The sequence below is a fragment of the Spermophilus citellus genome (genome assembly GCF_964194105.1).
Source record: "Spermophilus citellus genome assembly, chromosome: 10".
Classification (NCBI taxonomy): domain Eukaryota; kingdom Metazoa; phylum Chordata; class Mammalia; order Rodentia; family Sciuridae; genus Spermophilus; species Spermophilus citellus.
Window position 1 is genome coordinate 70528543 of NC_138197.1, and position 26698 is coordinate 70555240.

At 35.6% G+C, this 26698-nt stretch overlaps 1 protein-coding gene across 1 annotated transcript in view; it reads left to right on the forward strand.

The window, feature by feature from the left end:
* Positions 1-18337, forward strand: part of TMPRSS12 (transmembrane serine protease 12) — a gene marked incomplete at both ends in the record, with an annotated part of 28569 nt that extends 10232 nt beyond the window's left edge. Inside the window, 2 exons of the mRNA XM_081310826.1 lie at positions 15342-15484; positions 18086-18337. Coding sequence (XP_081166952.1) covers positions 15342-15484; positions 18086-18337 — 395 coding nt within the window. The remainder of the gene's footprint in view (positions 1-15341; positions 15485-18085) is intronic.
* Between the last annotated feature and the right edge of the window lie 8361 nt (positions 18338-26698).

A 26698-nucleotide genomic window follows, 5' to 3' on the forward strand; every position in this document is an offset into this window, starting at 1 on the left:
CAGTTAGGAATATATGAAATCAAGTACTGAAACTATTTTTTCCTATTCTGCATAAGCCCTGTCCATTTAAATATTTGTGGATTATTCAGACAGGATAGAGAATTATTATTTTTCTTTTTTCCACATATTATTTTTCTTTTTTCCACAAATACTTTCTAAGGAAGATAAAGAAAACCAACATGGTGTAGGGAATAGAGCATGGTAGACTTAAGTATAAATTCCAGCCCTGCCATGTTTTAGCTAAAACGACCATGGGTATTTTAGTGGGCATTCAATAAAGTTACTGAATTTTTGACAAGTAGAACAATGAAAGGAGCAATTACCATTTTTTCAGGGATAAGTATTTAATAAAATGCTAAGCGTTTTAATGCATTATCTCATTTAATTCCCCCAACAACACTATAAGAAATAGTATACCATGAATGAGTAAAATGAAGCTTAAAGAGGCTAAATTACTTACCTAGAGTTATACAGCTAACTAAGTGATGGAATCAGAATTGAAGCCCAGGTTGGCCTTCCTCAAAGCTCATGTGTTTCCACTATATTATATCATCTTTCACAATGTTATACAGTTCCATGATCTTTAAGATAAGAGCAATAATACCCATTAGACAGTTGTTTTGAGGATTAAAATTGCTCTCCAACAACGTGGTAGATTACATGTATATACCAGCCTTCCCACTGAAAACTATTAAACAGGAGGAATAGATAAGTCAAAGACTGAGTGTGAAGACAGGAACTTAGGGAAGGAATGGGAGCACCAGGGTGACTTTCATCTCAAGGATGCTTGCCAAACTGGTAACAGTGAATATTGATTTTTGGTGATTTCATTGGCCTTGGTGAGGAAAACAGAGTTGCCCAAATTGGGTATGTAGAGGCTCCCATAAAGCTGGAGCCCCCTGGCTCATAACTCAGCTGTAGTTCATATACCTACAGTATACTTCAAATATAGTATAGATAGATTGAAAGTATCTTCCTACTCAGTGCTTAACCTATGCATTCTTCCTCTTAATTTTTTTTTTGTAGTTGGACAGAATGCCTTTTTTGTTGTTGTTGTTTATTTTTTTTAAAGAGAGAGAGAGAGAGAGAGAGAGAGAGAGTGAGAGAGAATTTTTTAATATTTATTTTTTAGTTTTCGGCAGGCACAACATCTTTGTTTGTATGTGGTGCTGAGGATCGAACCAGGGCCGCACGCATGCCAGGCGAGCACGCTACGGCTTGAGCCACATCCCCAGCCCATGTTGTTTATTTTTATGTGGTGCTCTGTAATGAATCCAGTGCCTCACATGTGCTAGGTAAGTACTCCTGTTTAATATTTTTCCATGGGAAGGATGGTGTGTACATTATTCTACCATGTTGCTGGAAAGCCAGTTTAATTCTCAGTACAACTCTGTAATGAGTATTATTGTTCTCATCTTATAAAGCATGAAGCTGTATGGCACTGAAAAGTCAGTGGGGAAAGATATACATGCCAACATTAATCCAAAAGAAGTTGGAATGGAAAAAAAAAAGAAAGAAAGAAAGAAAAAAGAAAGAAAGCAGAAATGGTTGTGTTAATATCAGATAAAGTAGACTTCAGAGCAAAGAAAATTACCAGAATGGTAAGAAATATTCCCTGACAATAAAAGATTAGTCCACCAAGAAAATAGCAACCCTTAATGCACAAGCACCAAAAAACAGAAAAACATGTTTTTAAAAAACATACATGTAAACATATTTACCATATGACCCAGCAGTTTAATTCCTAGGCATTTATTCAAGAGAAATATAAATAAATGTCCAGGGCTAGGGTTGTGGCTCAAGTGGTAGAGCACTCGCCTATCACACATGAGGTACTGGGTTCAATCCTCAGCACCACATAAAAATTAAAAATAAAGATATTGTGTCCACCTAAAACTAAAAAATAAATATTTAATAAATAAATGTCCACAACAAAAATACATTCAGCTGGCCGTGGTGGCACATGTCTGTAATACCAGTGGCTCTGGAGGCTGAGGCAGGAGGATTGCAAATTCAAAGCCAGCCTCAGCAAAAGCCAGGTGTTAAGCAACTCTGAGACCCTGTCTATAAATAAAATACAAAAAAGGAATGGGGATGTGGCTCAGTGGTTGAGTGTCCCTGAGTTCAATCCCTGGTTTAAAAAAAATATATATATTTTTTTTTTTCATAGATGTTCATAGAAGTTTTTTTTTTTTTTTTTAATGTGGTGCTGAGGATCTAATCCAGTGCCTCACGCTTGCTAGGCAAGCACTCTACCACTGAGCCACAACTGCAGCACCAAGAAATTTTATTTGTTGTAGGGAAAAACTTGGAAACAAAGTATCCTTCAATAGGTGCATGATTAAACAATCTGTGGTATATAGCCTTACCATGGAATACCAATAAGCAGTTAAAAGAAATGAATTATTGACACATGCAACAAGTTAGCTGGACCACAAGGGAATTAGAGTAAGTGGAAAAATCTAATTTTTAAAGGTCATACATTAGCTGGGTGCAGTGGCATATGCCTATAATCCCACCATCTCAGGAGGCAGAGACAGGAGGATCTCAAACTAGAGGCTATCCTCAGCAACTTAGTGAGACCCCATCTCAAAATAAATAAATAAACAAACAAACAAACAAACAAATAAATAAATAGGGCTGGGGATGTAGCTCAGTGCTAAAGTGCCCTTGGGATCAATCCCCAGTACAAAAAAAAAAAGTGCCATATAATATATAATTTCATTTATGTAACATTCTGACAATGATAAAATTACAGAAATGGAAATACTAGTTAATGGGGATATGGTTAGATGCATGAAGGAGATCTTTGTGATTATGGATTAGTTCTGTACCTGCGTTGCTATGGAGGGTTCATGAATCTATATATGCCATAAAATGACATTATATCAATATTAATTTCCTGTTTTTGATATCATACTTTAGTTATATAGATGTAATCATTGCAGGAAACTGCATAAAGAGTACACTGGATCTCTGTACTGTATTTCATGAAAGGCCTCAAAGAATTTTAGCAGATAAAGTTGAAGTGAAAACAAATGGATTATAATTTAAAAAAAAAAATCACTAAACACTCAAGGAAACAAGTGACCGTAAATGAGAGTCAGTAGAAACATGAGACATCAGAATAAGACCTACAAAGATTTCAGGTATTAGAATCATCATGTAATATCAAAAATACTTAACAGGCATTGAGAAAGTAAGTATGTGATTAAAAAATATTAGTAAAAGATTTTATGAAAAACAGCCAAACAGTGTGAAGATTTAAAAATATAATAACTGAAACTAATTCAATGGACTAACTGGGTACTGAGTTAGAAGGCACTTATGATTCCACAGATAAAAATTAACCAAATAGAAGTCCACACTCAAGATCATCAAACACATAAAGAAACTATTAATAATGAAAGTCAGCCAGGCATGGTGGTGTACACCTAAAATTCCTTCGTGGGAAGCTGAGACAGGAGAATGACAAGTTTGAGGCCAGCCTTGGCAGCTTAATAAAATCCTGTCTCAAAAAATAAAAGGGGGAGCTGGAGATGTGGCTCAAGCGGTAGTGCGCTCGCCTGGCATGTGTGCGGCCTGGGTTCGATCCTCAGCACCACATACAAACAAAGATGTTGTGTCCGCTGAAAACTTAAAAAAATAAATAAATAATGAAATTCTCTCTCTCTCTCTCCCTCTCTCTCACTCTCTCTTTAAAAAAAATAAATAAAAGGGGATGAAGCTATAGCTCAGTGGCAGAGTGCCCTAAGATTCAATCCCCAAGACCATAAAAAATGTCAACAAAAATAGATAAAGCTCCTGAGAATCTCAGATATTAACATTTTAGGTATAGAATTAAAAAATAAGTACATGTTAATTGTTTAAAGGAATAAAAATAGTAGAATTAAAAATAAGCAAAAGACTATCTAGAATGACCAGGACCATTCAAAAAAGAACTAAATAGACTCTTTAAAAATGAAAAATATAACTGCTAACATTTAAAACAGATTGTATAAATGAGGCATAATAGACACAGATGAAGAGAGAATCTGTGAAGTGGAAGATGTACCTGAAGAAACTTAGACTGTAGCACAGAGGGAAAAAAGAAAATATGAAAGAAATTAAAGTATAAGAAGGATGGAATGAAAACAGATAGTATATACCTATAAAAGTGCTAGAGATGGGCTGCGGTTGTGGCCAGTGGTAGAGTGCTTGCCTAGCACATGTGAGGCCCTGGGTTCAATCCTCAGAACCACATAAAAAATAAATGAATAAAATAAAGCTATAAAAAGTTACCTCATTTAAAAATTTTTTTTTAAAGTGATAGAAGAATAAGTAGAATAGAGTAGAGGTAGTATCCAATGGATTTGGGTTAAAATTTTTCCAAAACTGATGAAAGATATGAATTCACATATAGGAAGTACTATACCAGGTAAAACAAATTGAAGTTACTTTTCATACTGTCTTGAAGCTGTAGAACCAAAAACAAAGAGAAGATTTGATATATAGCCACAGAAAAAAGAAAAATCCTTATAATCGAATAACTGATTGGCATTCAGTAAACTTATCAATAGCAATAATAAAAGTGAAAAGAAAACTAAATGTTCTCTTCAAAATGTTGAGAGAAAATAACCAAACTAAATTATCTAGCAACAATATCATATCATGAATACAGCAATATTATCTTTTAAGAATGAATGTGAAGCTGGGCATGGTGGTGTAGGCCTGTAATCTCAGTGACTCTGGAGGCTGAGGAAGGAGAATGACAAGTTCAAGACCAGCTTCAGCAACTTAATGAGGCCCTAAGCAGCTTAGCGAGATCTGTCTGCAAATAAAAAATAAAAAGGGTTGGGGATGTGGCTCAGTGGTTAAGCACTCCTGGGTTCAGTCCAGTGTATAAAAAAAAAAGATTACTATCAGTAATCTTTCATCCAAGGAAATAAAAGACATATCAGAGTCAAAGCAAATTATGCCAAAAGGGAGGTACAATAGTATCCCCTTTCCATGGGGAATATATTACAAGTTGTTCCTCTACTTCTTGAAACCACAGAGAGTACTAAACCCTATCCATTAACTATATTTTTTCCTCTAAATGCATACCTATAATAAAGAATAGTTAATAAGGCACAGTAAGATATAAAATAATTACTGTAATAGAACAATTATAGCAATATAATAAAAGGTATTTAAAACTTATGAGTTGTTTATTTCTGGAATTTTCCATTCAATATTTTTTGACCACTATTGACTATGGATAATTGAAACTTTAAAGTGAAACCACACATAGGGAAAGACAACTGCATTAGATGCAAGAAGGAAGAAGGAGCAAATAAATGGGTAAATATATAGGTGAATGCAAATAAACATTGTCTGTATACAACACTGGTTCTCAAGTAAGGACAGTTTTGCCCTCAGAGGATATTTGCTAATATATCTGGAAATAATTTTGGTTGTTACAACTGGGCATGTGGTAAGCTTACTACTGGAATCTGGTCAGTAGACAATGGGATATTGCTCACCATCCTCAAATTCATAGGACTGTCCTCCCACCTTCCACCACAAAGAATTATTTGGTCTAAAATGTCATTAATGCCTAGGTTATTGAATATAAAATATAATGTCTAATATATGGGGGAGAGAATGCGTTTTAGAAGGAGTGATCAGAATTAAAGCATTCTCAGGTCCTTATATGATTCAGAAGAGTTAAGACACTGATTAATATTATATTTGTTAAGCATGAATGCTCAAATTTCTTTAATAGAAATAGATTCCTAATGGGGCTGGGGATGTGGCTCAAGCGGTAGCACGCTCGCCTGGCATGTGTGCGGCCCGGTTCGATCCTCAGCACCACATACAAAAACAAAGATGTTGTGTCCGCTGATAACTAAAAAATAAATATTAAAAAAAAAAAGAAATAGATTCCTAAGGAGAAACAAACCACAAAAACTGGATAAAAAAGAGAACATCTCAATAGGACTATAGCAAGTACAAAAATAAAATTAGTAATTTAAAATCTTTTGTGCCCCTGAAAACAAAACACAACCCAGATGACTTCACAGGTAGATTTAATCAAAAATTAAGAAAGAGAGAATTCTAGGGCTGAGGTTGTTCTTAGCGGTAGAATGCTTGACTAGCACGTGCGAGGCCCTGAATTCAATCCTCAGCTCCACATAAAAATAAGTAAATAAAATAAAGGTATTGTGTCCAACTACAACTAAAAAAAAAAAAAAGAAAAAGAAAGAGATAATTCTAATCTTACAAAGTCTTGGAAATTGGGTTGGGATTGTAGCTCAGTGGTTGAGTGCTTGCCTCACAAGTGAGAGTCTGGGTTTGATCCTTAGTACCACATAAAAAAATAAATAAAACAAAGATATTGTGTCCATCTACACTAAAAAAAAAAAAATGTAAAACAAAAAAAAGGAAAAGAAACTCTGTCCTTTAAGGAACCACACAGTGGTTCCTTAAAAAAACAAACAAAACTGATTAATATTATATTTGTTAAGCATTAATGCTCAAATTTAAGTAATAGAAATAGATTCCTTTTTTTTATGGAAACACACAGTGTTTCCTTAAATAAACAAACAAACAAAAACGAAACAAAACCTTTGGAATATTCTCCAACTTATTTTGTGAGGCCAGTATTATCCCAACACTCAAAGAAAATAGTATATCACAGGAAAACCACAGAGAAATGTCCATCATAAAAAGAAAAGTCCATTTAAAAAATGTTAGCAAACAGGGCTGGGGTTGTGGCTCAGTGGGTTGGCACTTGCCTAGCATTCATGAGACACTGGGTTCAATCCCCAGCACCACATTAAAAAAACAAAACAAAACAAAACAAAAAAACCCTAAAAACTAAATAAAGATATTGTATCCATCTATAACTGAAAAAAAAATTTAAAATGTTAGCAAACAGAAGATAGTAATGTTAAAAAGAAATAATTATACTTATGACATAGTGGGATTTGTTCCCAGAATTCAAGGTTGGTTTAACATCTGCAACACAATTGAAAACATAAAAATAAAACCAGATGTGGTGGCACATGCCTAAGTTCCAGGTAGGTGGGCCCCTGAGGCAGGAGGGTCCCCTGAGTCCACAAGTCAAAGACTAGCCTAGGTAATGTAGTGAGATCCTGTCTTGGGAGGAAAAAAGGAGAGGAAGAAAGAAAAGAAAGGAAAAAATCCACATTAATAGAATAAAAAACAAAATGACAAGATTCTCACAATTCATGTGAAAAATATATTTGACAAAATCCATACTTTTTTTTTTAAGACAATGTCTCACTATATTTCTCAGGCTGGCCTTGAATCAGGTCATCCTCCTACTTCAGCCTTCTCAGTACCTGGGGACTTAGTGCCCATGCTTAATAAAAAAATTTCTTAAAAAAAAAACAACAAATGAATAAACGAGCACTGACAGAAACTAACATACTTATGGTAAAAGACTGAATGGGGCTGGGGATGTGGCTCAAGCGGTAGCGCGCTCGCCTGGCATGCGTGTGGCCCGGGTTCGATCCTCAACACCACCTACAAACAAAGATGTTGTGTCTGCCGAAAACTAAAAAATAAATATTAAAATTCTCTCCCTCTCTCCCTCTCTCCCTCTGTCCCTCTCTCTTTAAAAAAAAAAAAAAAAAGACTGAATGCTTCTCCTCTAAAATCAGGAACAAAGCAAGGATTCTAGCCTTCACATAGGCAAGAAAAAGAAATCAAAGGCACAGATATTGGAAAGGAAGAAGTAAAACTATCCTCATACACAGATGACAATACTCTATAAATGCAGAAAAGTTTAAGAAATCTAAAAAGAGGAGCTGGGTTGTGGCTCAGAGGTAGAGTGCTTGCCTAGTATGTGTGAGGCACTAGATCCGATCCTCAGCACCACATAAAAATAAAATATTGTGTCTACCTATAACTAAAAAATAAATATTAAAAAAAATCTAAAAAGAATCTAATAGAACTAAGAAGTTCAGACTTCTGTAAGCTATAAGACAAAAATCAATCATATTTTTATATGCTACAAATAAGCTATCTGAAAATAAATACACAATCCCATTCATAGTAACACTAAAGAGAATGAATGATTAGGAAACAACTTAATGAAAGATGTCCAAGACCTATACACTGAAAATGACAAAACAGAGAAAGAATATCTAAATAAATTGAGAGTCATACCACCTTCACAAATTGGAAGACTCAACATTGTTAATATGACCATTATCCACATATTTGTCCATGTATTCAAAGCAATCCCTACATTCAATGCAATATCTTCAAACCAATCCCAGTAAAATGTACATGGAATGGTAAAAGATCTAGAACAGACAAACTTATTATTATTTTTGTTTTGTTTTTGTTTTACAATGCTAGGGATTGAACCCAGGGCCTCCCATATGATAGGCAAGTGCCCTATTACTGAGCTACATCTATAACCTAGTCAAAATTATTTTAGAAAGGACAAAACAAAAGGAGTTAGTATATAGTTTTATATACTATAAAACTATAGCAATCAAGACAGTATGATATCAGTGTAAAGATAGACCTACAGATTAATGAAACATAAGATGGTGGCGGGGATCATATTTATTGATTGATTGATGTTTATAAAGGTGCCAAGGTCATACAATGTGGAAGAGCTAGACTTTTTTTTTTTTTTTTGGCAGTACTAGGAACTAAACCCAAAATATTGTGCATAAAATCAGTACCAAGAAGTGGGTTTGTTGTTAAGACTAATTTTGCCATGTGATGTAGAAACTTTTGGAACTGGTTTATGGGAGGAGTTTGGAGATACAGGCTGGAGAAGTCTTAGAATGTTGTAAATGGAGCATAATGTGCAATTCTGCTAGGAGCTCAGAAGACCAGAATGCAGCTAGGAAGGAATATGCATAGTACAGACTATGCTCATGTGGTATCAGAGGAGAACAAGGGCTTTATTGGAAATTGGACTAGAAGCCATTTGTCTTAAATTCTGGCAAAGAACTTGGCTACATTTTGCCCATGATTTTGTATGAAGCTCTTTTTAAAAGTGCTGGACAAATGAATCTGGTGGGGAAAATTTCAAATTAGCACGGCATTCAATCAGTGGCACGGATCTTGCTGAGAGTTTTTAGCTAGGTTTACTGTGAGAATTGGAAACTGAAAGCAGAACTAAATGATTATAAAAATGTGCAGTTTGGCCAAAAAAAAGTGCATGTAAAACTGGGGTCAAGGAAGATATGAGAGTTAGAGGTTATAACCACTACAGAGGTGCTAATTACTTTGCACAGAGACAACAGGAAAGATGGTTTGAGTGCATCTCGGGAATTTGCAAAGCACACCAATTTCAGACTCAAGGGTTAGAGAAAGTTCCTTTGAGAAGAGATCCTGGGAGTGCCCTGCTTATAAAGGGGAAGCTAGAAAGCAATTTCACTGTGCTTAGATGCTCTGACACTCAGAAGTCACTATAGCCATGATCCTAGGGGACCAGCTACTATACAAACTGGCATCAGACCTTGGTGTCATTCACATGATGCTGGTTCTACAGGAATGCAAGATGCTGGAGTTAGGAGGTCATGGAGGTTTCTACCAAAATTTCAAAAGAAATACTGGGAGGCTAAGCAATGTACAGCAGAGTCAGAGTCCCTGCAGGCGGGCCCTGAGTGGGTGATGTGCGAAGCCATGATGGTGAAGCCAAAGATGGAATGCAGATTCCAGGAATTAAGAGATCCCAATAAAGTGGACTGTCTGCTGATAGTAGCTTTGGGATGTGGAGAGAACCAGGATAAAAGAGAGGCCATCTGTGCTATAACTGGAAAGGCTAAAGGGTGAGGCTATTCAAGTCCTTTGGAGAGAACATCACCACCATGTGTCCTAGGTGCTGTATATGTTTGCATATACAGCACATTTTTATAATCAAACATATACATACGCTGTATATGCAAACATGTACAGCACCTATGTGCACCTGTTTGCCCAGTTGTGTTTTGGTCTTGTTTTGGTCCCATTCCTTCTTTCTCTGCCCTTACTCCTCACTTTTGGAATGAGAATTTTACTCTGCCATTGTATATTGGATATACGCAACTTCCTTTTCATTTTACAGGGACTCACAGCCTTGATTTTACTTGAGTCTCAAATGACACTTTGGTATTGAACTTTTGAGCAATGCTGGAATGGTCAAAAAAAATGGGAATCTTGGAGATAACTAAATACATTTTGCCTTGTGAGATGGACAAGAGCTTTTGGGGACCAATGTGGAATGTTATGGTTTGGATATAAGGTGTTCTCCAAAAGCTCCAGTGTTAAAGCAAGAATGTTTGGAAATTAAATGTGATTTAATTTGTGAGATTGTGAGAACTGTAACCTAACTGTCTGTCCTAGTTTGAATGGACTGGGTGGTAACTGTAAGCAGGTGAGGTGTGGCTGGAAGAGGTGGGTCACTGGGGATATACTAAAATGGTTCATCTTCTCTGTGGCCTCTTCCTCTATTCTCCCTCTCAGCTTCCTGGCCACTTAGCAGGAGCAACTTCTCTTCACCATGCCCTTGCATCATGATATTCTGCCTCACCTTGGGCTCAGAACAATGGACTTGGCCAGCCATGGACTGAATCTTTGAAATCATGAGCCAAAAAAATTTTTCCTCAGTTGTTTGTGTCAGGTAATTTGGTCACAGTGACAAAAAAAAGGGCCTCGCTAAATTGCTCGGGCTGGCCTAGAATTTATAATCCTTACTTAGCCTACAGAGTAGCCAGTATTAGCAGTATGAACCACTGTACCCAGCTAAAGATAAATAATCTTTTCAAAAAATATACTGGACAAATGAATATTCATGTGCAAAAACAAAACACACAACAAAAATCTCCTTATACTATATTCGATAATACAGTAATATGGGCTGGGCATGGTGGCACATACCTATAATCCCAGCAGCTCAGGAAGATGAGGCAGGAGGATCAAGAGTTCAAAGCCAGCCTAGCAAGGTGAGATGCTAAGCAACTCAGTGAGACCCTGCCTCTAAATAAAATACAAAATAGGGCTAGGGATGTGGCTCAATGGCTGAGTATCCCTGAGTTCAATCCCCAGAACCCCTCCCCTACAAAAAAGAATAATACAATAGCCTGAATGTTTGTGTCCACTCCAAATTCCTAGGTTGAAATCCTAACCCCCAGGTGAGGGCATTAGAAGATGGAGACTTTATGGAGGGCAGAACTCTCAGGAATGGGATTATTACCCTTATAAAACAGGTCTCAAAGAGCTGCCTTGCTCTCCCACAAAATGAGGACATAGCTAGAAGGCATCACCTATAAGCCAAAAAGCAGCCCTTGCTAGACACCAAATCTGCCAGTGCCTTGATCTTCAATTTCCTGACATCCTGAGCTGTGAGAAATAAATTTATATTGTTTACAAACTGCATAGTTCATGATATTTTACTATAGCAACTCAAATGTACTAAGACAAATTATAAACTCAAAATGGAAAATAGACCTAAATGTAAGAGCTAAAACTATAAGATTCCTAGAAGAAAGCATAAAAGAAAAGCTTTGAAACCTTCAGTTAGGTCACGATCTCTTAGGACACCAAAAGTACAATTCATCCATAAAAGCAAATATGATAAACTGGACCTCATTACAATTTTAAAATGTATGCTATTCAGGAAATTAAATGGTAAGCTTCAGATGAAGAGAAGAAAACTTATAATTCTGATAAAAGAATTATATCAGAAAATATAAAGAACTTTTACAACTCAGTACTTAGATAATAAATAATTTTTGAAACAGGCTAATGATTTAAAAGACATTTCACCAAAGTAGGCATACAAATGGTTAATAGTACATGAAAAGATGTTAACATCATTGAAACCACAATAAGCTACTACTATTCATTTTCCAGAATGATTGTAATCTAAAAAATGGACAATACCAAGTGTTGAGAAGGATGTAAAGAAACTGGAACCCTTCTACATTTCTGGGAAAGTGGGGGTTAAGATGGCAAAGCAGCTAGCAAAAACAGTTTGGTAGTTATTAAAAAGCTTAACATGTATCTACCATATTAAGCATAGCTACCACACAACCCAGAAATTCCATTCCTAGGTATCTATCAAAGGGAAATGAAACATGTCTACACAAAAACCTCTATATGAATTCTCACAGCAGTATTATCCATAACACCAAACACTGGAAACAATCCAATATCCATCAAATAGATAAACAGATATATAAAATATGATATATCCATTCAACAAAACACTATTCAACAATAAAAAGGAAAAAACTTTTTATGGATACATACTACAATGCAGGTGAACTTAAAACATATGAAGGAGGCCATATATAAAAGATTACAAATTATGTTATTTCATTTGTACAAAATTTCTTGAAAATGCAAACCAACAGAGACAGAAATCAGCTATTTCCGAAGCGTGGAGTTGGGGTTGGGGATGTAGTTCAGTAGCAGAGCATTTGCCTACCATGTATGAGGTGTTGAGTTTGAGTCACAGCACTGCAAAAACAAAATGAAACAAAACCAAAAAAATTAAGTGTAGGGATGGAGCTGAGAAATGACTGGAAGTGGGCACAGGAAGTCTCTTTGAGAATGAAATAGTTTAAAACTAGGTTTTAGTGCTCATAATGAATTACCAGAAATCTCTGAATGGCATGCTTACAATGTGTGGTTTTTGTGTTAAATAAATTAAACACTAACAAATTTGTAGAAAATGACAAAATGTAAGTTTTAAAAAGCCATACATTTGGAGAATTTAAAACACTACTAAACTCATATGTCAAAAAGAAAATCACTTTAAATATTTAAAACAGAACAGTTAGATATATTCTGGAACAGATATGTATATACAGCAGAGCACAATTTGGGGACTGCAAACAAGGTAATATGTAGGTTGAAATATATGGAAAAGCAAATATTTGACCTAACAGGAAAGAATTGTCTGAAAAAATTTATTAATTAAATACCTAACTTTAAAGCAGTTTTTAAAAATATTATAATAATCCCACAGAAGAAATAAACATAGCAACTAACAAACAGAAAATAAAGACAGAAAAGAGAGATTGAACAAGGCCAAATTCTAGTTCTTTGATGGTGATTTGTTGTTGTGCTTGGGATTGAACCCAGTGCTTCATGCATGCTAGGTAACCATTCTACTTCTAAGCCACATTCCCAACCCAAATTCTACTTCTCTGAAATAAGAAGTCACTGGTAAGACTGAGGAAAATATGGAGAAACGTCGCAAATATAAATAAAATTATGAATTAAAAGATGACATAATGTTTTTTTTAAAGAGAGAGAGATAATTTTTTTAATATTTATTATTTAGTTTTCGGCGGACACAACATCTTTGTTTGTATGTGGTGCTGAGGATTGAACCCGGGCCGCACGCATTCCAGGGGAGCACACTACCGCTTGAGCCATATCCCCAGCCCAACATAATGGTTTTTAATTTTTTTTATGGCAATGGGGATCAAACTCAGTGTATACGAGACAAGTGTTCTATCACTAAATTATATCTCTAGTCCACAAAACTTTTCACAGTATTATGTTCTAAATTTTAATGCAGTTATGCATCACTTGATGACAGGGATATGTTCTGAGAAATGCTTTATTAGGCAATTTCTGTACTATACAAATATCACAGAGTATACTTACACAAAGATGGCTAAAACCATAATAGATAATATAAGCTGATTGGACCACCATCATGTAGTCCATAGATGACCAAAGTGATGTTGTGGGGCACATGAATTACACTTAAATATAATGGACAAATTCTTTTGTAATAACCAAAACTATAATTAGCAAAACTGACTAAGTAAGAAAGGGATATCCTCTATAGTTCCATAAGATTAAAGGAATAGAATCAGTAATTAAATTTCTTTTTATAAAATAAAACACTAGAAATCAAAACATGAGGCCTACCATATTTTTTAACCTTTATTTTATTTATTTGTTTATTTATTTATTTATTTTTATTTTTTTTAATTTTTTTTTAAAGAGAGAGTGAGAGAGGAGAGAGAGAGAGAGAGAGAGAGAGAGAGAGAGAGAGAGAAGAGAGAGAGGAGAGAGAGAGAGAGAATTTTTAATATTTATTTTTTTTAGTTCTCGGCGGACACAACATCTTTGTTGGTATGTGGTGCTGAGGATCGAACCCGGGCCGCACACACGCCAGGCGAGCGCGCTACCGCTTGAGCCACATCCCCAGCCCTATTTATATTTATTATTATTATTATTATTATTATTATTATTAGTTGTACACAATACCTTTACTTTGTTTACTTATTTTTATGTGGTGCTGAGGATCAAAAGGGTCTTGCACATGCTAGGTGAGCGCTCTACCACTGAGCCACAACCCCAGCCCTATTTTATTTATTTATATGTGGTGCTGAGGATCAAACCCAGTAACTCACACATTCTAGGCAAGCACTCTGCCACTGAGCTACAACCCATTACCAATTTTATATAATACTGTAGGAGAATTTCTAACAAGTACAGTAGCACTGCAATAAAGATACAAAAGACATATAACTAAGAAAGGAAATAAAATATTCACTAATCACAGACAACATGATTATACTAAAACAGAACCTAAAATCCATTGGAATTAACAGTGTAATAAAGTAGCCAGGTTCATACACAAAAGTCCATTTCATTTCTGTACATTAGCAAAAATTAGACAATGTAATTTTAGAAATCAACAGATGTAATAGCTACAAGGATAACTATAATAATAATAAAAAAAACCCTGGAAAAATAAGAAGCACCACGAAGAAACTGCAACCCTCATACATTGCTGGTTGGAATACAAAATGATACAGCTGCTTTGGAATACTGTTTGAAGCTTCCCCCCAAAAAAAGAAAGAAAGAAAGAAAGAAAAGTAATTCAGCTTTTACATAAATATCCAATAAGTATGTATATCCATACAAAATCTTGTACATAAATGTTCACAGCAGCATTATCCATAATAGTTAAACATGGGAAAAAACTCTAAAGGTACATCAAGTGATGAATCATAAGCAAAATAAGGTATATTTAGATAATAGATCATGAAATAAAACCATAAGAAGGAATAAAATACCAATACATACTATAACATTATGCTAAGTGAAATAAGCCAGACATAAAAGGTCATGTATTCAATGATTCCGTTCATATAATGAAATGTCCCAAATGTGAAAATAATAGAGACAGAAAGTAGATTTGTAGTTGTCAGCAGCTGGGGAAGATTATGGAAATGGACAGTGGTGATATGATAGAGATAAAATTTTACATAATTTTTTTAAAAGTCGGTTTGAAAAGAAGAGCTATTAAACAGCAGCACTTAAATCATTATAAAAGTGCCTGAACCAAAAAAAATTATTTCTTTTTTCTTTAACAGGTAATGGTACAAATACTTTACAGGAAGCAGAAGTACATTATATTTCTCGAACAATTTGTAATTCTGAGTGGAGTTATCGGGGAGTAATTCCTAACACTTCATTTTGTGCAGGTGATGAAAATGGAAGCTTTGATACATGCAGGGTAAGACCAAATAAATTTCCTTTAAGATATTTTCTAAAGCCAGAAGAGGACTTGAATAAAGTCTTTTATTATTTTCTCATGATCTTAATTATCAGATCTAAAAAATCAAATTCTTTTCTTCTCTTTTTTAACTACTTCAATGATCTAATCTTGGCTCCTAATTCCTTGATTTTACTTAAAAAAATTTTTTTTTTGTATCAGGGATTGAACTCAGGGGCACTCAGCCACTGAGCCACATCCCCAGCCCTATTTTGTATTTTATTTGGAGACAGGGTCTCACTGAGTTGCTTAGCACCTCACTTTTGCTGAGGCGGCTTTGAACTCACAATCCTCCTGCCTCAGCCTCCTGAGCTGCTGGGATTACAGGTATGTGCCATCATGCCTGGCTCTGGTGTTTTTCTTTTTCTTTTTTTTTTCTTTTATGATACTGGGGATAAAACTCTGGGCCTCATAGATGCCAGGTAAGCACTCTACTGCTGAACTAGGTCCCCAGCCTCCCCTTTGTAGTTTTTGACTCTACCCTCTTTCATACACTACTTCCAAATCTACTGGCCTTCACTTTCAAGAGTTCTTCATGTTCATACTTTTCTACTCTTCCTAATATTGCAATCTACGTTTTATCTTTCCTATGTCTTTTCCTTAAAAATTAAAAAAAATTGTAGTTGTAGATGCATAATATGCCTTTATTTTGTTTATTTTTTTAATGTAGTATTAAGGATTGAAGCCAGTACCTCACACATGCTAGGCAAGTGCTCTGCCATTGAGCTACAGCCCCAGGCCTTCCTTTGATGAGTAAAGCAGTAAAAAAAATTCAATTTAGTTGATCTGTATTTCTAGGCAAAACATCTTTTTTTTTTTTTTTAAACATTTATTTTTTAGGTGTAGCTGGACACAACACAATGCCTTTATTTTTATGTGGTGCTGAGGATTGAACCCGGGTCCTGCCCGTGCTAGGCCAGCGCTCTACCGCTGAGCCACAATCCCAGCACAAAACATCTTCGTTATTAAAAAATAATTATCCAAGTCAGGCACAGTGGTGCACACTGTAATCTCAGCTATTGGGGCGGCTAGGACAGGAGGATCCCAAGTTCCAGCCAGCCTCAGCAATTTAGTGAAACCCTGTTTCAAACTAAAAAAATAAAATGGGCTGCAGATATAGCTCAGTGGTAAAACATCCAAGTTAAATCCTCAGTACCAAAAAAAAAAAAAAAAAAAAAGGAAAAAACTAATTAAAAATATTCAATAGAGATTTGAATAGTGCATTGTACATACTCAGAAACAACGCTTTAGGCATTGAAATAGTTATCTCAGTGTGTCTCTCTGTTGCTTTGAGTGCATTTTTAACAATCCTTAGTAATAGTTCTGGATTCATTAACAGTTAAATCTAAATTATAAAAGAGATATTTATTTATTTATTTAACTGGCAATTTAACCCAGGGGCTCTTTACCACCAGGAGGCTGCATCCCTGGCTCTGGCCTGCTAAATTGCTGAGGCTGGCTTGTGATCCTCAAACTTGTGATCCTCCTGTTTCAGCTTCCTGAGTTGCTGGGATTATAGGCCTGCACCACCATGCCCGACATGATTTGTTATTTTAAAACACTACGAGAGGGCTGGGGATGTGGCTCAAGCGGTAGCGCGCTCGCCTGGCATGCGTGTGGCCCGGGTTCGATCCTCAGCACCATATACAAACAAAGATGTTGTGTCTGCCGAAAACTAAAAAATAAATAGTAAAAAATTAAAAAAATAAAATAAAATACTACGAGAATCTTCATCATTTCTTTCCATTTTCTTGCACTAGCTAATGTCAACAATCAAAAATGTACAATCTCTTTCAAAATGCCAATTTACTGGTCTCTAGCTAGCAAACCACCCCTGCAGCTCTAAAAGAATCCTTCATACATCTTAAAATATGCCTTTTATACTAAGTATTAGAGATAGTCTAATGAACAGTTTTTATAATATTTTGCACACTTCCCAAATTATATTTCTCCTGAGCAGTTGTATTAAAAAATCCAATTTCATTTATAGTATTCGGGTTCAAAATTATACAGACGAGTTTATCCACCAGCTATATGGTTCCTCCACACACCTGGTCAGACTATATACCTCCTGCTGAAGTTGGAAAATTAAACTAAAAATCTATTGATTTACAAAGTATGATGATAATTTTCTACAAGGGCATATTAAAATTTATGTGACGGGGCTGGGGATGTGGCTCAAGCGGTAGCGCACTCGCCTGGCATGCGTGCGGCCCGGGTTCGATCCTCAGCACCACATACAAACAAAGATGTTGTGTCTGCTGAAAACCAAAAAATAAATATTAAAATCTCTCTCTCTCTTAAAAAAAAAAATTATGTGATTTAGGTGCCTCTCTACCACGACCTATCTCTCTCTAAGTCCTTCCCTGCCCTTCATTCTGTTATTGGAGTCTAGCTAGCCAGTGACTGAAAACAACAACAAAAAATACTATGCTATCACTTGAAGGAATATGAAAAGGAATATTTATATAAATATATGTTTAATGTAATTAATTTATCTCAACTCTACTGTTGCTTGAAGAACTAGAAGCGGCTAACACTATTTGGGCACTTTTTTAATAGGGTGACAGTGGTGGACCATTAATGTGCTACTTACCGGAACATAAACAATTTTTTGTGATGGGAATTACCAGTTATGGACATGGCTGTGGTCGAAAACATTTTCCCGGTGTCTACAGTGGACCATCCTTCTTCCAAAAGTGGCTAACAGATCATTTCTCCCAGGGAAGCACTAAATGCATATTTGATGTACATATTTTAATTGGAGAGATCCTCATAGCTTTAGGTTCTAGCATCTTACTAGCAACAATATAAAGAAATTCTGAAGACTTTACCATCTTTATTTTGCATTGTGTCCTGTTCTATTTTCTACATAATGAAAACAATTTTTTTAACAATGAATTGCTCACTTTTTGAGTTCTCATGTGAACAATTTTTTGCAAAAAATGACTGAGACATATCAGATAGACAATTGTAAATATAGCACCAAATCACATGCCTCCTTGATAGAATTTGCTTTGTTTTATAATCATAATTTTGTATTTAGAATAGTTGCCTAGATTTATATAAAATATTCAATTAAATATGTATTTTATGTGTGTAAATGCCAAGTAATAAAGAGTTTATAATTAAAACAAAACTGTTCTTTGGTTAAATTAATCAAAATTCCTGTTAAGTTAGATTTTACTTTATTTATCATAATTTTTGATCTATGATATTTTAAAATTACAATCTTGTTTCTGGTTCTTAAAGAATATGGAAACAAGTGTTTGCTTATCATTTAAATTCTAGCTTTTTAAAATGTTTTTGCAGTGCTGGAAATCAAACCCAGGATGTAATGCTTCCCAGGCAAGGCTCTACCATGAAGCTCTGCTTAGTATTTAAATTCTAATTAAATCAATTTATTGAATATCAATATTTATTTCCTGTGCCAAGAAAGAACTATGGTACAAACATCCCCAAATCTTTTACTTTTTATTTAAAAATTTGTAATGTGACTTTTTTCTGTTATTATTTACCTGCCTTCCAAAGTTTATCTTCCTGAAGCCCATGTTAAATTTGTATCCTATCATCATTCTGAATTAAATGAAGAGAAGTGACTAAGAGGCATGCTGTGTAAATGCAGGAAGCCAATCTGGGATAACCTTATGATTAATCAAAAATGAATTATTGGGGCTGGGGATGTGGCTCAAGCGGTAGCTCGATCGCCTGGCTTGCGTGCGGCCCGGGTTTGATCCTCAGCACCACATACCAACAAAGATGTTGTGTCCGCCAAAAACTAAAAAATAAATATTAAAAAATTCTCTCTCTCTCTCTCAAAAAAAATACTTCTTGAATACACATCAATTTATACAAAAAATGAATTATTGAGGGCTGGGGTTGTGGCTTAGTGGTAGTGTGCTTGACTGGCACATGTGAGGCACTGGGTTTGATCCTCAGCACCACATAGAAAAAAATAGACAAATAAACTGTGTCTATCTACAACTAAAAATTTTTTTAAAAAAATGAATTATTGAAATAAAAGGTTGAATTACTCTTTATTATTAGCTAACTCATATCTCCTTTGATCTTTAAAGAATACATTTAGCAAATGAAAAATAATTATCTTCTCATGCTTTTTACATTCATCCAGCTAAAACCTAATACTTATTGTTCTTTTGCATTATTCTGATATCAGAATTTAACTGAAAGAAAACACAAATTTCCCACCTATTAATATCCTTAGAGATCATTACTGATTTGATACTCTCAAAGGAAAATGAATATGATTTTTAAGGAGTGAGCAACACTGAGGGGATGTTGATGGTTTTTGTCTTCAAAGAGATCCTCGTTTATCCATTGACAAGGTCTTATAAGGAAATAGTTGTTAATGTAGCATCATGTGTTAGTCTCTTCCTATTTATACTGGGTATCATCCAGATTCACGTGGTAGCGGTGAATGTTAATAAAAAGAAATTCGCCTAAATGCATTGATGGCACTGGAGAGGAAGGCTTTGATTTTCACTTCAAAGACATCTCTTAATTGCTCTTTAAGTCTACGTTTTTAAAGTAGACTTTAAAAGTCTCGGGCAGGAGCCACTTTCCTTTTGGCCTAGCTTTGTTCAGCTGACTGAAATGAAGTTAGAAACATTTCTTTTCACCAAAAGGGACTATTCACACACAGGCTTTGGGAATCCAAGACGGACTTTGTTTCAGATACTATTCCGTTTCTTAAAGAATTTGGATGATTATTAATGCCTATCTACAGCATTGCTGTGATTATTAAATAAGTTGAAGATGTGAAGTTCCTGATATTTGAAGGTGCTCAATAACTGATTTCTCTTATTAATACCATATCCTTGCATCACTCGCTTCTTTTCATTATGAAGATCATTATCCTGTCAGAAAAATATCTCAGACCTTTCATTTCAAAATATTACTGGAACAAAGCATCCTTTTCTACTTATAAACTCAAATTTTAAAATATACTGTTTTAAAAAAATACATTTACCTTATTTTTCTAATTCCTAAAATATTATATCCTCATTATTAAAAATTGAGAAAGTGCAGAAAAATAGGAAGAAAATAATTTATAGCCCAATTATGCAAAGACAGCTACTAAAAAAAAAGTCCTGCCTTTTCCATTCACTATAATTATTCTTACAAATTCTTCCAAACATCATTGTACCCCAGCTATTTTGAAAACTTTCAAACTGCAGAAAAGTTGAAAAATACTACTATGATTATCCATACATACTTCACCTTTATTCCCCAAATAGCAACACTCTTGTCTTTTTTTTTTAAACTCCCTTTTTAAAAAATATATTTATTTTTTAGGTGTAGATGGATACAACACAATGCCTTTATTTTTATGTGGTGCTGAGGATCAAACCTGGGTCCCGCCTGTGCTAGGCGAGCACTCTACTGCTGAGCCACAATCCCAGCCCCCACTCTTGTCTTGTTTGCACTTGTGGTCTTTGTTTCTTCCTCTCCCCACATACACTTATTTCTTTTTCGGTGGAACAACTTAAAAGTAAATTGCTGAGCTGGGGCTGTAGCTCAGTGGCAGAGTGCTTGCTTAGCATGTGCGAGGTACTGGGCTTGATTCTTAGCACCACCTAAAAATAAACAAATAAAATAGAGGCATGCCATCTATCTACAACTAGGGGGAAAAGGATTTATGAACTTATAGCATACCAATAAAACATTATTTTAAAAAAAGTAAATTGCTGACACCATATTACTTCATCTCTAACATATCAGCATGGATCTCCTGAAAACAAGGACATAATCACAATATCATATGCACACCCAAGAAATTTAACACTAATTTGTTAGTTCTTTCATAAATTGTATACTCATTTCTTTGGTTCACTGATCTACTGTTTAGGGTCCTATAACTGCATTCTTTCATTTTGGGGAGAGGGAGGGGGTACCGGGATTGAACTCAGGAGAGCTCAACCACTGAGCCACATCCCCAGCCCTATTTTATATTTTATTTAGAGATAGGGTCTCACCTGAGACCTTGCCATTGCTGAGGCTGGCTTTGAACTCATGATCCTCCTGCTTTAGCATCCTGAACTGCTGAGATTATAGGCATTTGCCACCACGTCTGGTTTATATTCTTTCATTTTGATCATAAAAATATGGTATGTATTCATTATTTAAAAAAAAAAAACCCACACACAACCAGGCATGGTGGTATACACCTGTACTCCCAGCTAATCAGCAGGCTGAGGCAGAAGGATTACAAGTTTGAGGCCAGCCTGGGAAATTTAGGTAGACCTTGTCTCAAGATAAAAATAAAAAGGGCTGGGGATGTAACTCAGTGCTCCTGGTTTCAAAGCCCAGTCCCCAAATAAACAAACAAAGGAAGAAAGGAAGGAAGAAATAAGAAGAAAACACAATATTATAAAAATGTCTATATTTTTTTCTCTTAGTCCAATCAGGTTGTTAAAACAAAATGCCATAAATTAATGTCTTACAAATAACAGAAATTTATGTCTCACAGTTCTGGAGGCTGGGAAACTAAGAGCGAGATATTAGTAGATTAGGGTATTAGCTAATGCTTCCTCATTCATGGAAAGCATCTTCTCCCTGAATCTTCACATGTAAGAAAGGAAAATTCCCCTGTCTGGGGCCTGTTTTAAAAGGGTATTTATCTCATTCACGAGTGTTCCTACCTCATGATATAATAATTTCCCAAAGGAATTTTTTCCTAATACCACTACAAGTTTTCAACAATGAATTTTTGGGTGGAAACGTTCAGATTACAGCATTTTTTCAGTAAAATCTCAAAGAGGAAGTAAAAATGACAGCTTGATCACATGATATAGACAGTGTCATGTTTCAGCGGACCTCATATCTCACCTTCCTAAAAAAAGAATAATTATATTCATCTTCAACTATTTAGCAGTATTTCCTGCCTCTCTTCACTGGAAAAGGCCAGATGTAATAAGCAACCAATACCAACATGTAACTTGCACTGATATTTTAGTCTCTCGATACCATTTCCCTGTAAAATGAGTTAAGATTCCTTAGAAACTGATTTCAGATCTGGAGAAGGTAATATGTAAGATGAACTTGGGTCATTTTATCGTACTAAAAATCATGGGGTTATCAAAGTTTCAAAAGAGAGCCACTAAATAAATAAATAAACAAATAAATAAATAGTGCTTTCAATAGAGGGGGAGATTACATACTAGGAAATGATGATATTAATGATCATCCTTCTCACAGTGGAAGCTGGAAGCTGGAAGACATGAATGAAAACCAAAAGAGAACAGGTGTAGCTATACTTATATCAGAAAAAAATGCACTTTATTTCCCAAAACTGTAAAAAAAAAAAAAAAAAAGACAGGGGCTGGGGATGTGGCTCAAGCGGTAGCGCGCTCGCCTGGCATGCGTGCGACCCGGGTTCGATCCTCAGCACCACATACCAACAAAGATGTTGTGTCCGCCGAGAGCTAAAAAATAAATATTAAAAATTCTCTCTCTCTCTCTCTGTCTCTCTCTCTCTCTCTCTCTCTCTCTCTCCCCTCTCTCACTCTCTCTTTAAAAAAAAGTACTTTATAATTATAATGGGATCAATTCATCAAGAAGATATAATAGTTACACATGTACCTAACATGAGAACACATAAATGTACCAAACAATACTAAAGGATCTGAAGTAAGAGATAGATTGTAATATAATACTAGTAAGGGTCTTTAGTATTCCATTATCAACAATAAACTGATCATCCAGATAGAAAATTAATAATAACATTGGTCTTGAACAAACACTTCATATCAAAGAGACCTAACAGACATATATGGAACATTTAATCCAACAGCAACAAAATATATATTCTTCTCAAGAGCACATGGAACTTCTCCAAGATAGAGCGCATGTTAGGGAATAAAACAAGGCTTAGTAAACCTAAGACTGAAATTACAACAAGTATATTTCCTGACCACAGTGGTATAAACTAGAAATCAGTAACAGCATGAATTTTAGAAAATTCACAAATATATAGAAATTAAACAAACAGTGGATCAATAAAGTAATTAAAAGGGAAATTTCAAAATATCTTAAGATAAACAAAAATGGAAAAACAACATAACAAAATGTATGGGATACAGCAAAAGTAATTCTAAGAGGAAAGCTCAGCCTTAAAAGCCTACATCAAAAAATAATAGGTTGGGTATGGCAGCACATTCATGTAATCCCAGCTACAAAGGAGATTGAGGCAGGAGAATCTTTGGGGCCCAGGAGTTTGAAACCAGGTTGGACAACATAGCAAAACCCTGTCTCAAAAAATAAATAAATAAAAAGAAGAAAGATCTCAAAACCAACCTAATGTTATACCTCAAGGAACTAGAAAAAGAAGAACAAATTAAATCCAAAGTTAGCAAAAGGAAGGGGATAATAAAGATCACAGAAGAAATAAATAGAGACCAGACAATATCAAATAAAATTAGGATGTATCAGAGATCATGGACACATGCCACCATCCAGGTAGGATACATTCTTTGTAACCTTGAAATACATAAGGATTTCTTAGGAAAAAATCCATAGAACTAAGGAAAACAATTATAATTAGGACATCATCAAAAGAAAATTTTAAAAAATTAAGATGTATAAAAAGGAGAAGATGCCATTCAAACACACAAACATACATACACATATTAATATGTGTCTGAAAGTACCTAAAGAACACTTTCTACTTAAGAGAAACACAACTCAATTATAAAATGCACAAATAGCTGGGCATGGTGGCATGTCCCTGTAGCTACTTGGGAGGCTAGACAAGAGGATTGCCTCATTCAAAGATAGATAGCCTGGGTGAGAAAGAAGATGATGGGCACACTTCCCAGTGGTTCTTTAGCTCAAGAAACAGGAAGACTGTTCCTCAGTGAAGTGGGTAACAGGGAACTCACTGAAATTCAGTACAGACAGTAAAAGAAACCCTAGAGACACAGAATATTGGAGACTTGAAACATAATATAGTAAATAACACCTTAGAAACATGCCAGCTTGACAGGCATCAATGGTGACCCCAGCTGTTGTGGGGTTAGGGAACACAGAAAGAGAGAGGTAAGAACAGTGGAGAAAAATTAGCCTCAGAGAACCTATGGAATAGAGAGGAAGGTTGATCTTAATGGACCCAGAGTCAGTGAGGGAAGTTGTTGAGTGAAAAGCAACCAACTCAGCCCACTAGTGGATAGTCTGGGGGGAACCAAGGTCACCAGCACAGGAACCATTTATAAGCACAGTTGCAGCAAGGAGAGGCAGGTGATTGGGAACTCATAAAAGAAACTGCCACCTTTACCCACCAGTTGCCTATTGTGGGACCCAGAGTATGTCTGGACCAGTGTGACAGCAAGAGGCTCACAGGGTATCCATGTTTGGCACACCAAAGAGAGAGAACTTGCTTTGTTGCTGGTGTTCCATAAAAGTGATTGAGAAGACACCAATAATGGCCAGACAGGAGCATCTGCACTGCAGGTCTGATCCCGGGTAATTCACATCCATAATGGTGAATGTGAAACCCATGGAGGTTTAGACTCCACACCTTAAAAATGGAATTTATTGGAGGCCAAGACTCAGATGTTCAGCAGAGATTAGCATCTCCCCAGCAACAGAGGGTATCCATCAAATCTGCAATACCCACCGACAGAGTTGCAAAGGTCAGTTAAGACTAAATTTCATCTACTGGAATTTCCAATTTAGAACTGGGCACTAGCCCACTGTGGGAGTACACAACTTGTCAGCACTCCCAGGGGATCCCATCCGGTACTGGGAATCGGAATCTGGAAGCTGAAAGCTACTTCAACTAGATTTGGCTCTTAGCCTCACAGCTGGCAGCATGGTGAGGAACACAGAGGGGTTGGACTGAACACAAGGGTTACAGAGCCCAGAAGTAAATATAAAAAAATATATTTTGTTCCTGGTTAGTGGAGCTGTCTCTCTCTGTTTCCTGGTGGCATGCCCCGAGCCGCTTTCCTCCACCTCACTCTTCTGCCATGATGTTCTGCCTTACCTCAGGCCCAGAGCTGTGGAGTCCGCTGACCATGGACCAGGCCTCTGAAACTATGAGCTCAAATAAAGTTTTCCTTCCTTAAGTTTTTCTTGTCAGGTCATTTGGACCCAGCAATACAAAAGCTAATAAAACAGATGCTTATCTTTAAATAAATAAATAAATAAATAAATAAAATCCATGCTTGCCAATGGTTTTGACTACCTTGATGGAAACAAGCCCTTTATTTCAAATTTTTATTTGTTTTCTATTCTCCCTCCATTTTGAAAAATCTTTTTAACTTTAAAACTATAATTTTTAAAAATTTCATTTATTATTTTTTACTTTTTTTCATTCTGTATGATGTGTGTGTGTGTGTGTGTATGTGTGTGTGTTTTCTCACTGTGTGGACAGATAAAAAATATATAGATATGGGCTGGGTTTGTGGCTCAGTGGCGGAGCACTTGCTTAGCATGTGTGAGGCACTGCATTCAATTCTCAGCAGCACATATAAATAAATAAATAAATAAATAGTCCATCAACAACTAAAATTTTTTTTAAATATATAGATATTTTATAATTTTACTTTCTTTTAGTTGCTTTCTTCTTCAACCATTTTTTTAGCCTTGGTTTGACTTAGGTAGGGTAAAATTATACCTGGGTTTGAGCTGTTTTGATCTGGGTTTGAGCTGTTTTGATCTTACATTTATTTGTTTTTTTTTTTAAATAATGTTATTGTATTTTTTATACATTTATTTTATTTATTTTTATGTGATACTGAGGATCAAACCCAGTGCCTCACTTATGGTAGGCAAGTGCTCTACCACTGAGCTGCAACCCCAGCCCCCATACCTTGGTTTTTGTTCCTCTTATTGCCTCTTCTTTACTCTCTTCCCCACTAATAGCTACATTTCCCTGTTAACTCTTCCTCTCTTTTGTTATTTTATTACTTTTAGTTATTTTTAATTCTCCTTCTATATAGCTGTCATCTGCTATCTATCTCCTGCCTCTCCTATGTTCACTCTTTAAACATTTCAAATTTCCCCTTACCTTCCTACCCTATTTTCTCTTCACTCAAGAAACTGCAATTGTGCATGCCTGTAAATCCCAGCAGCTTGGGAGGCTGAGGCAGGAGGATCTTGAGTTCAAAGTCAGCCTCAGCAACAGAGAGGCACTAAGCAACTCAGTGAGACCCT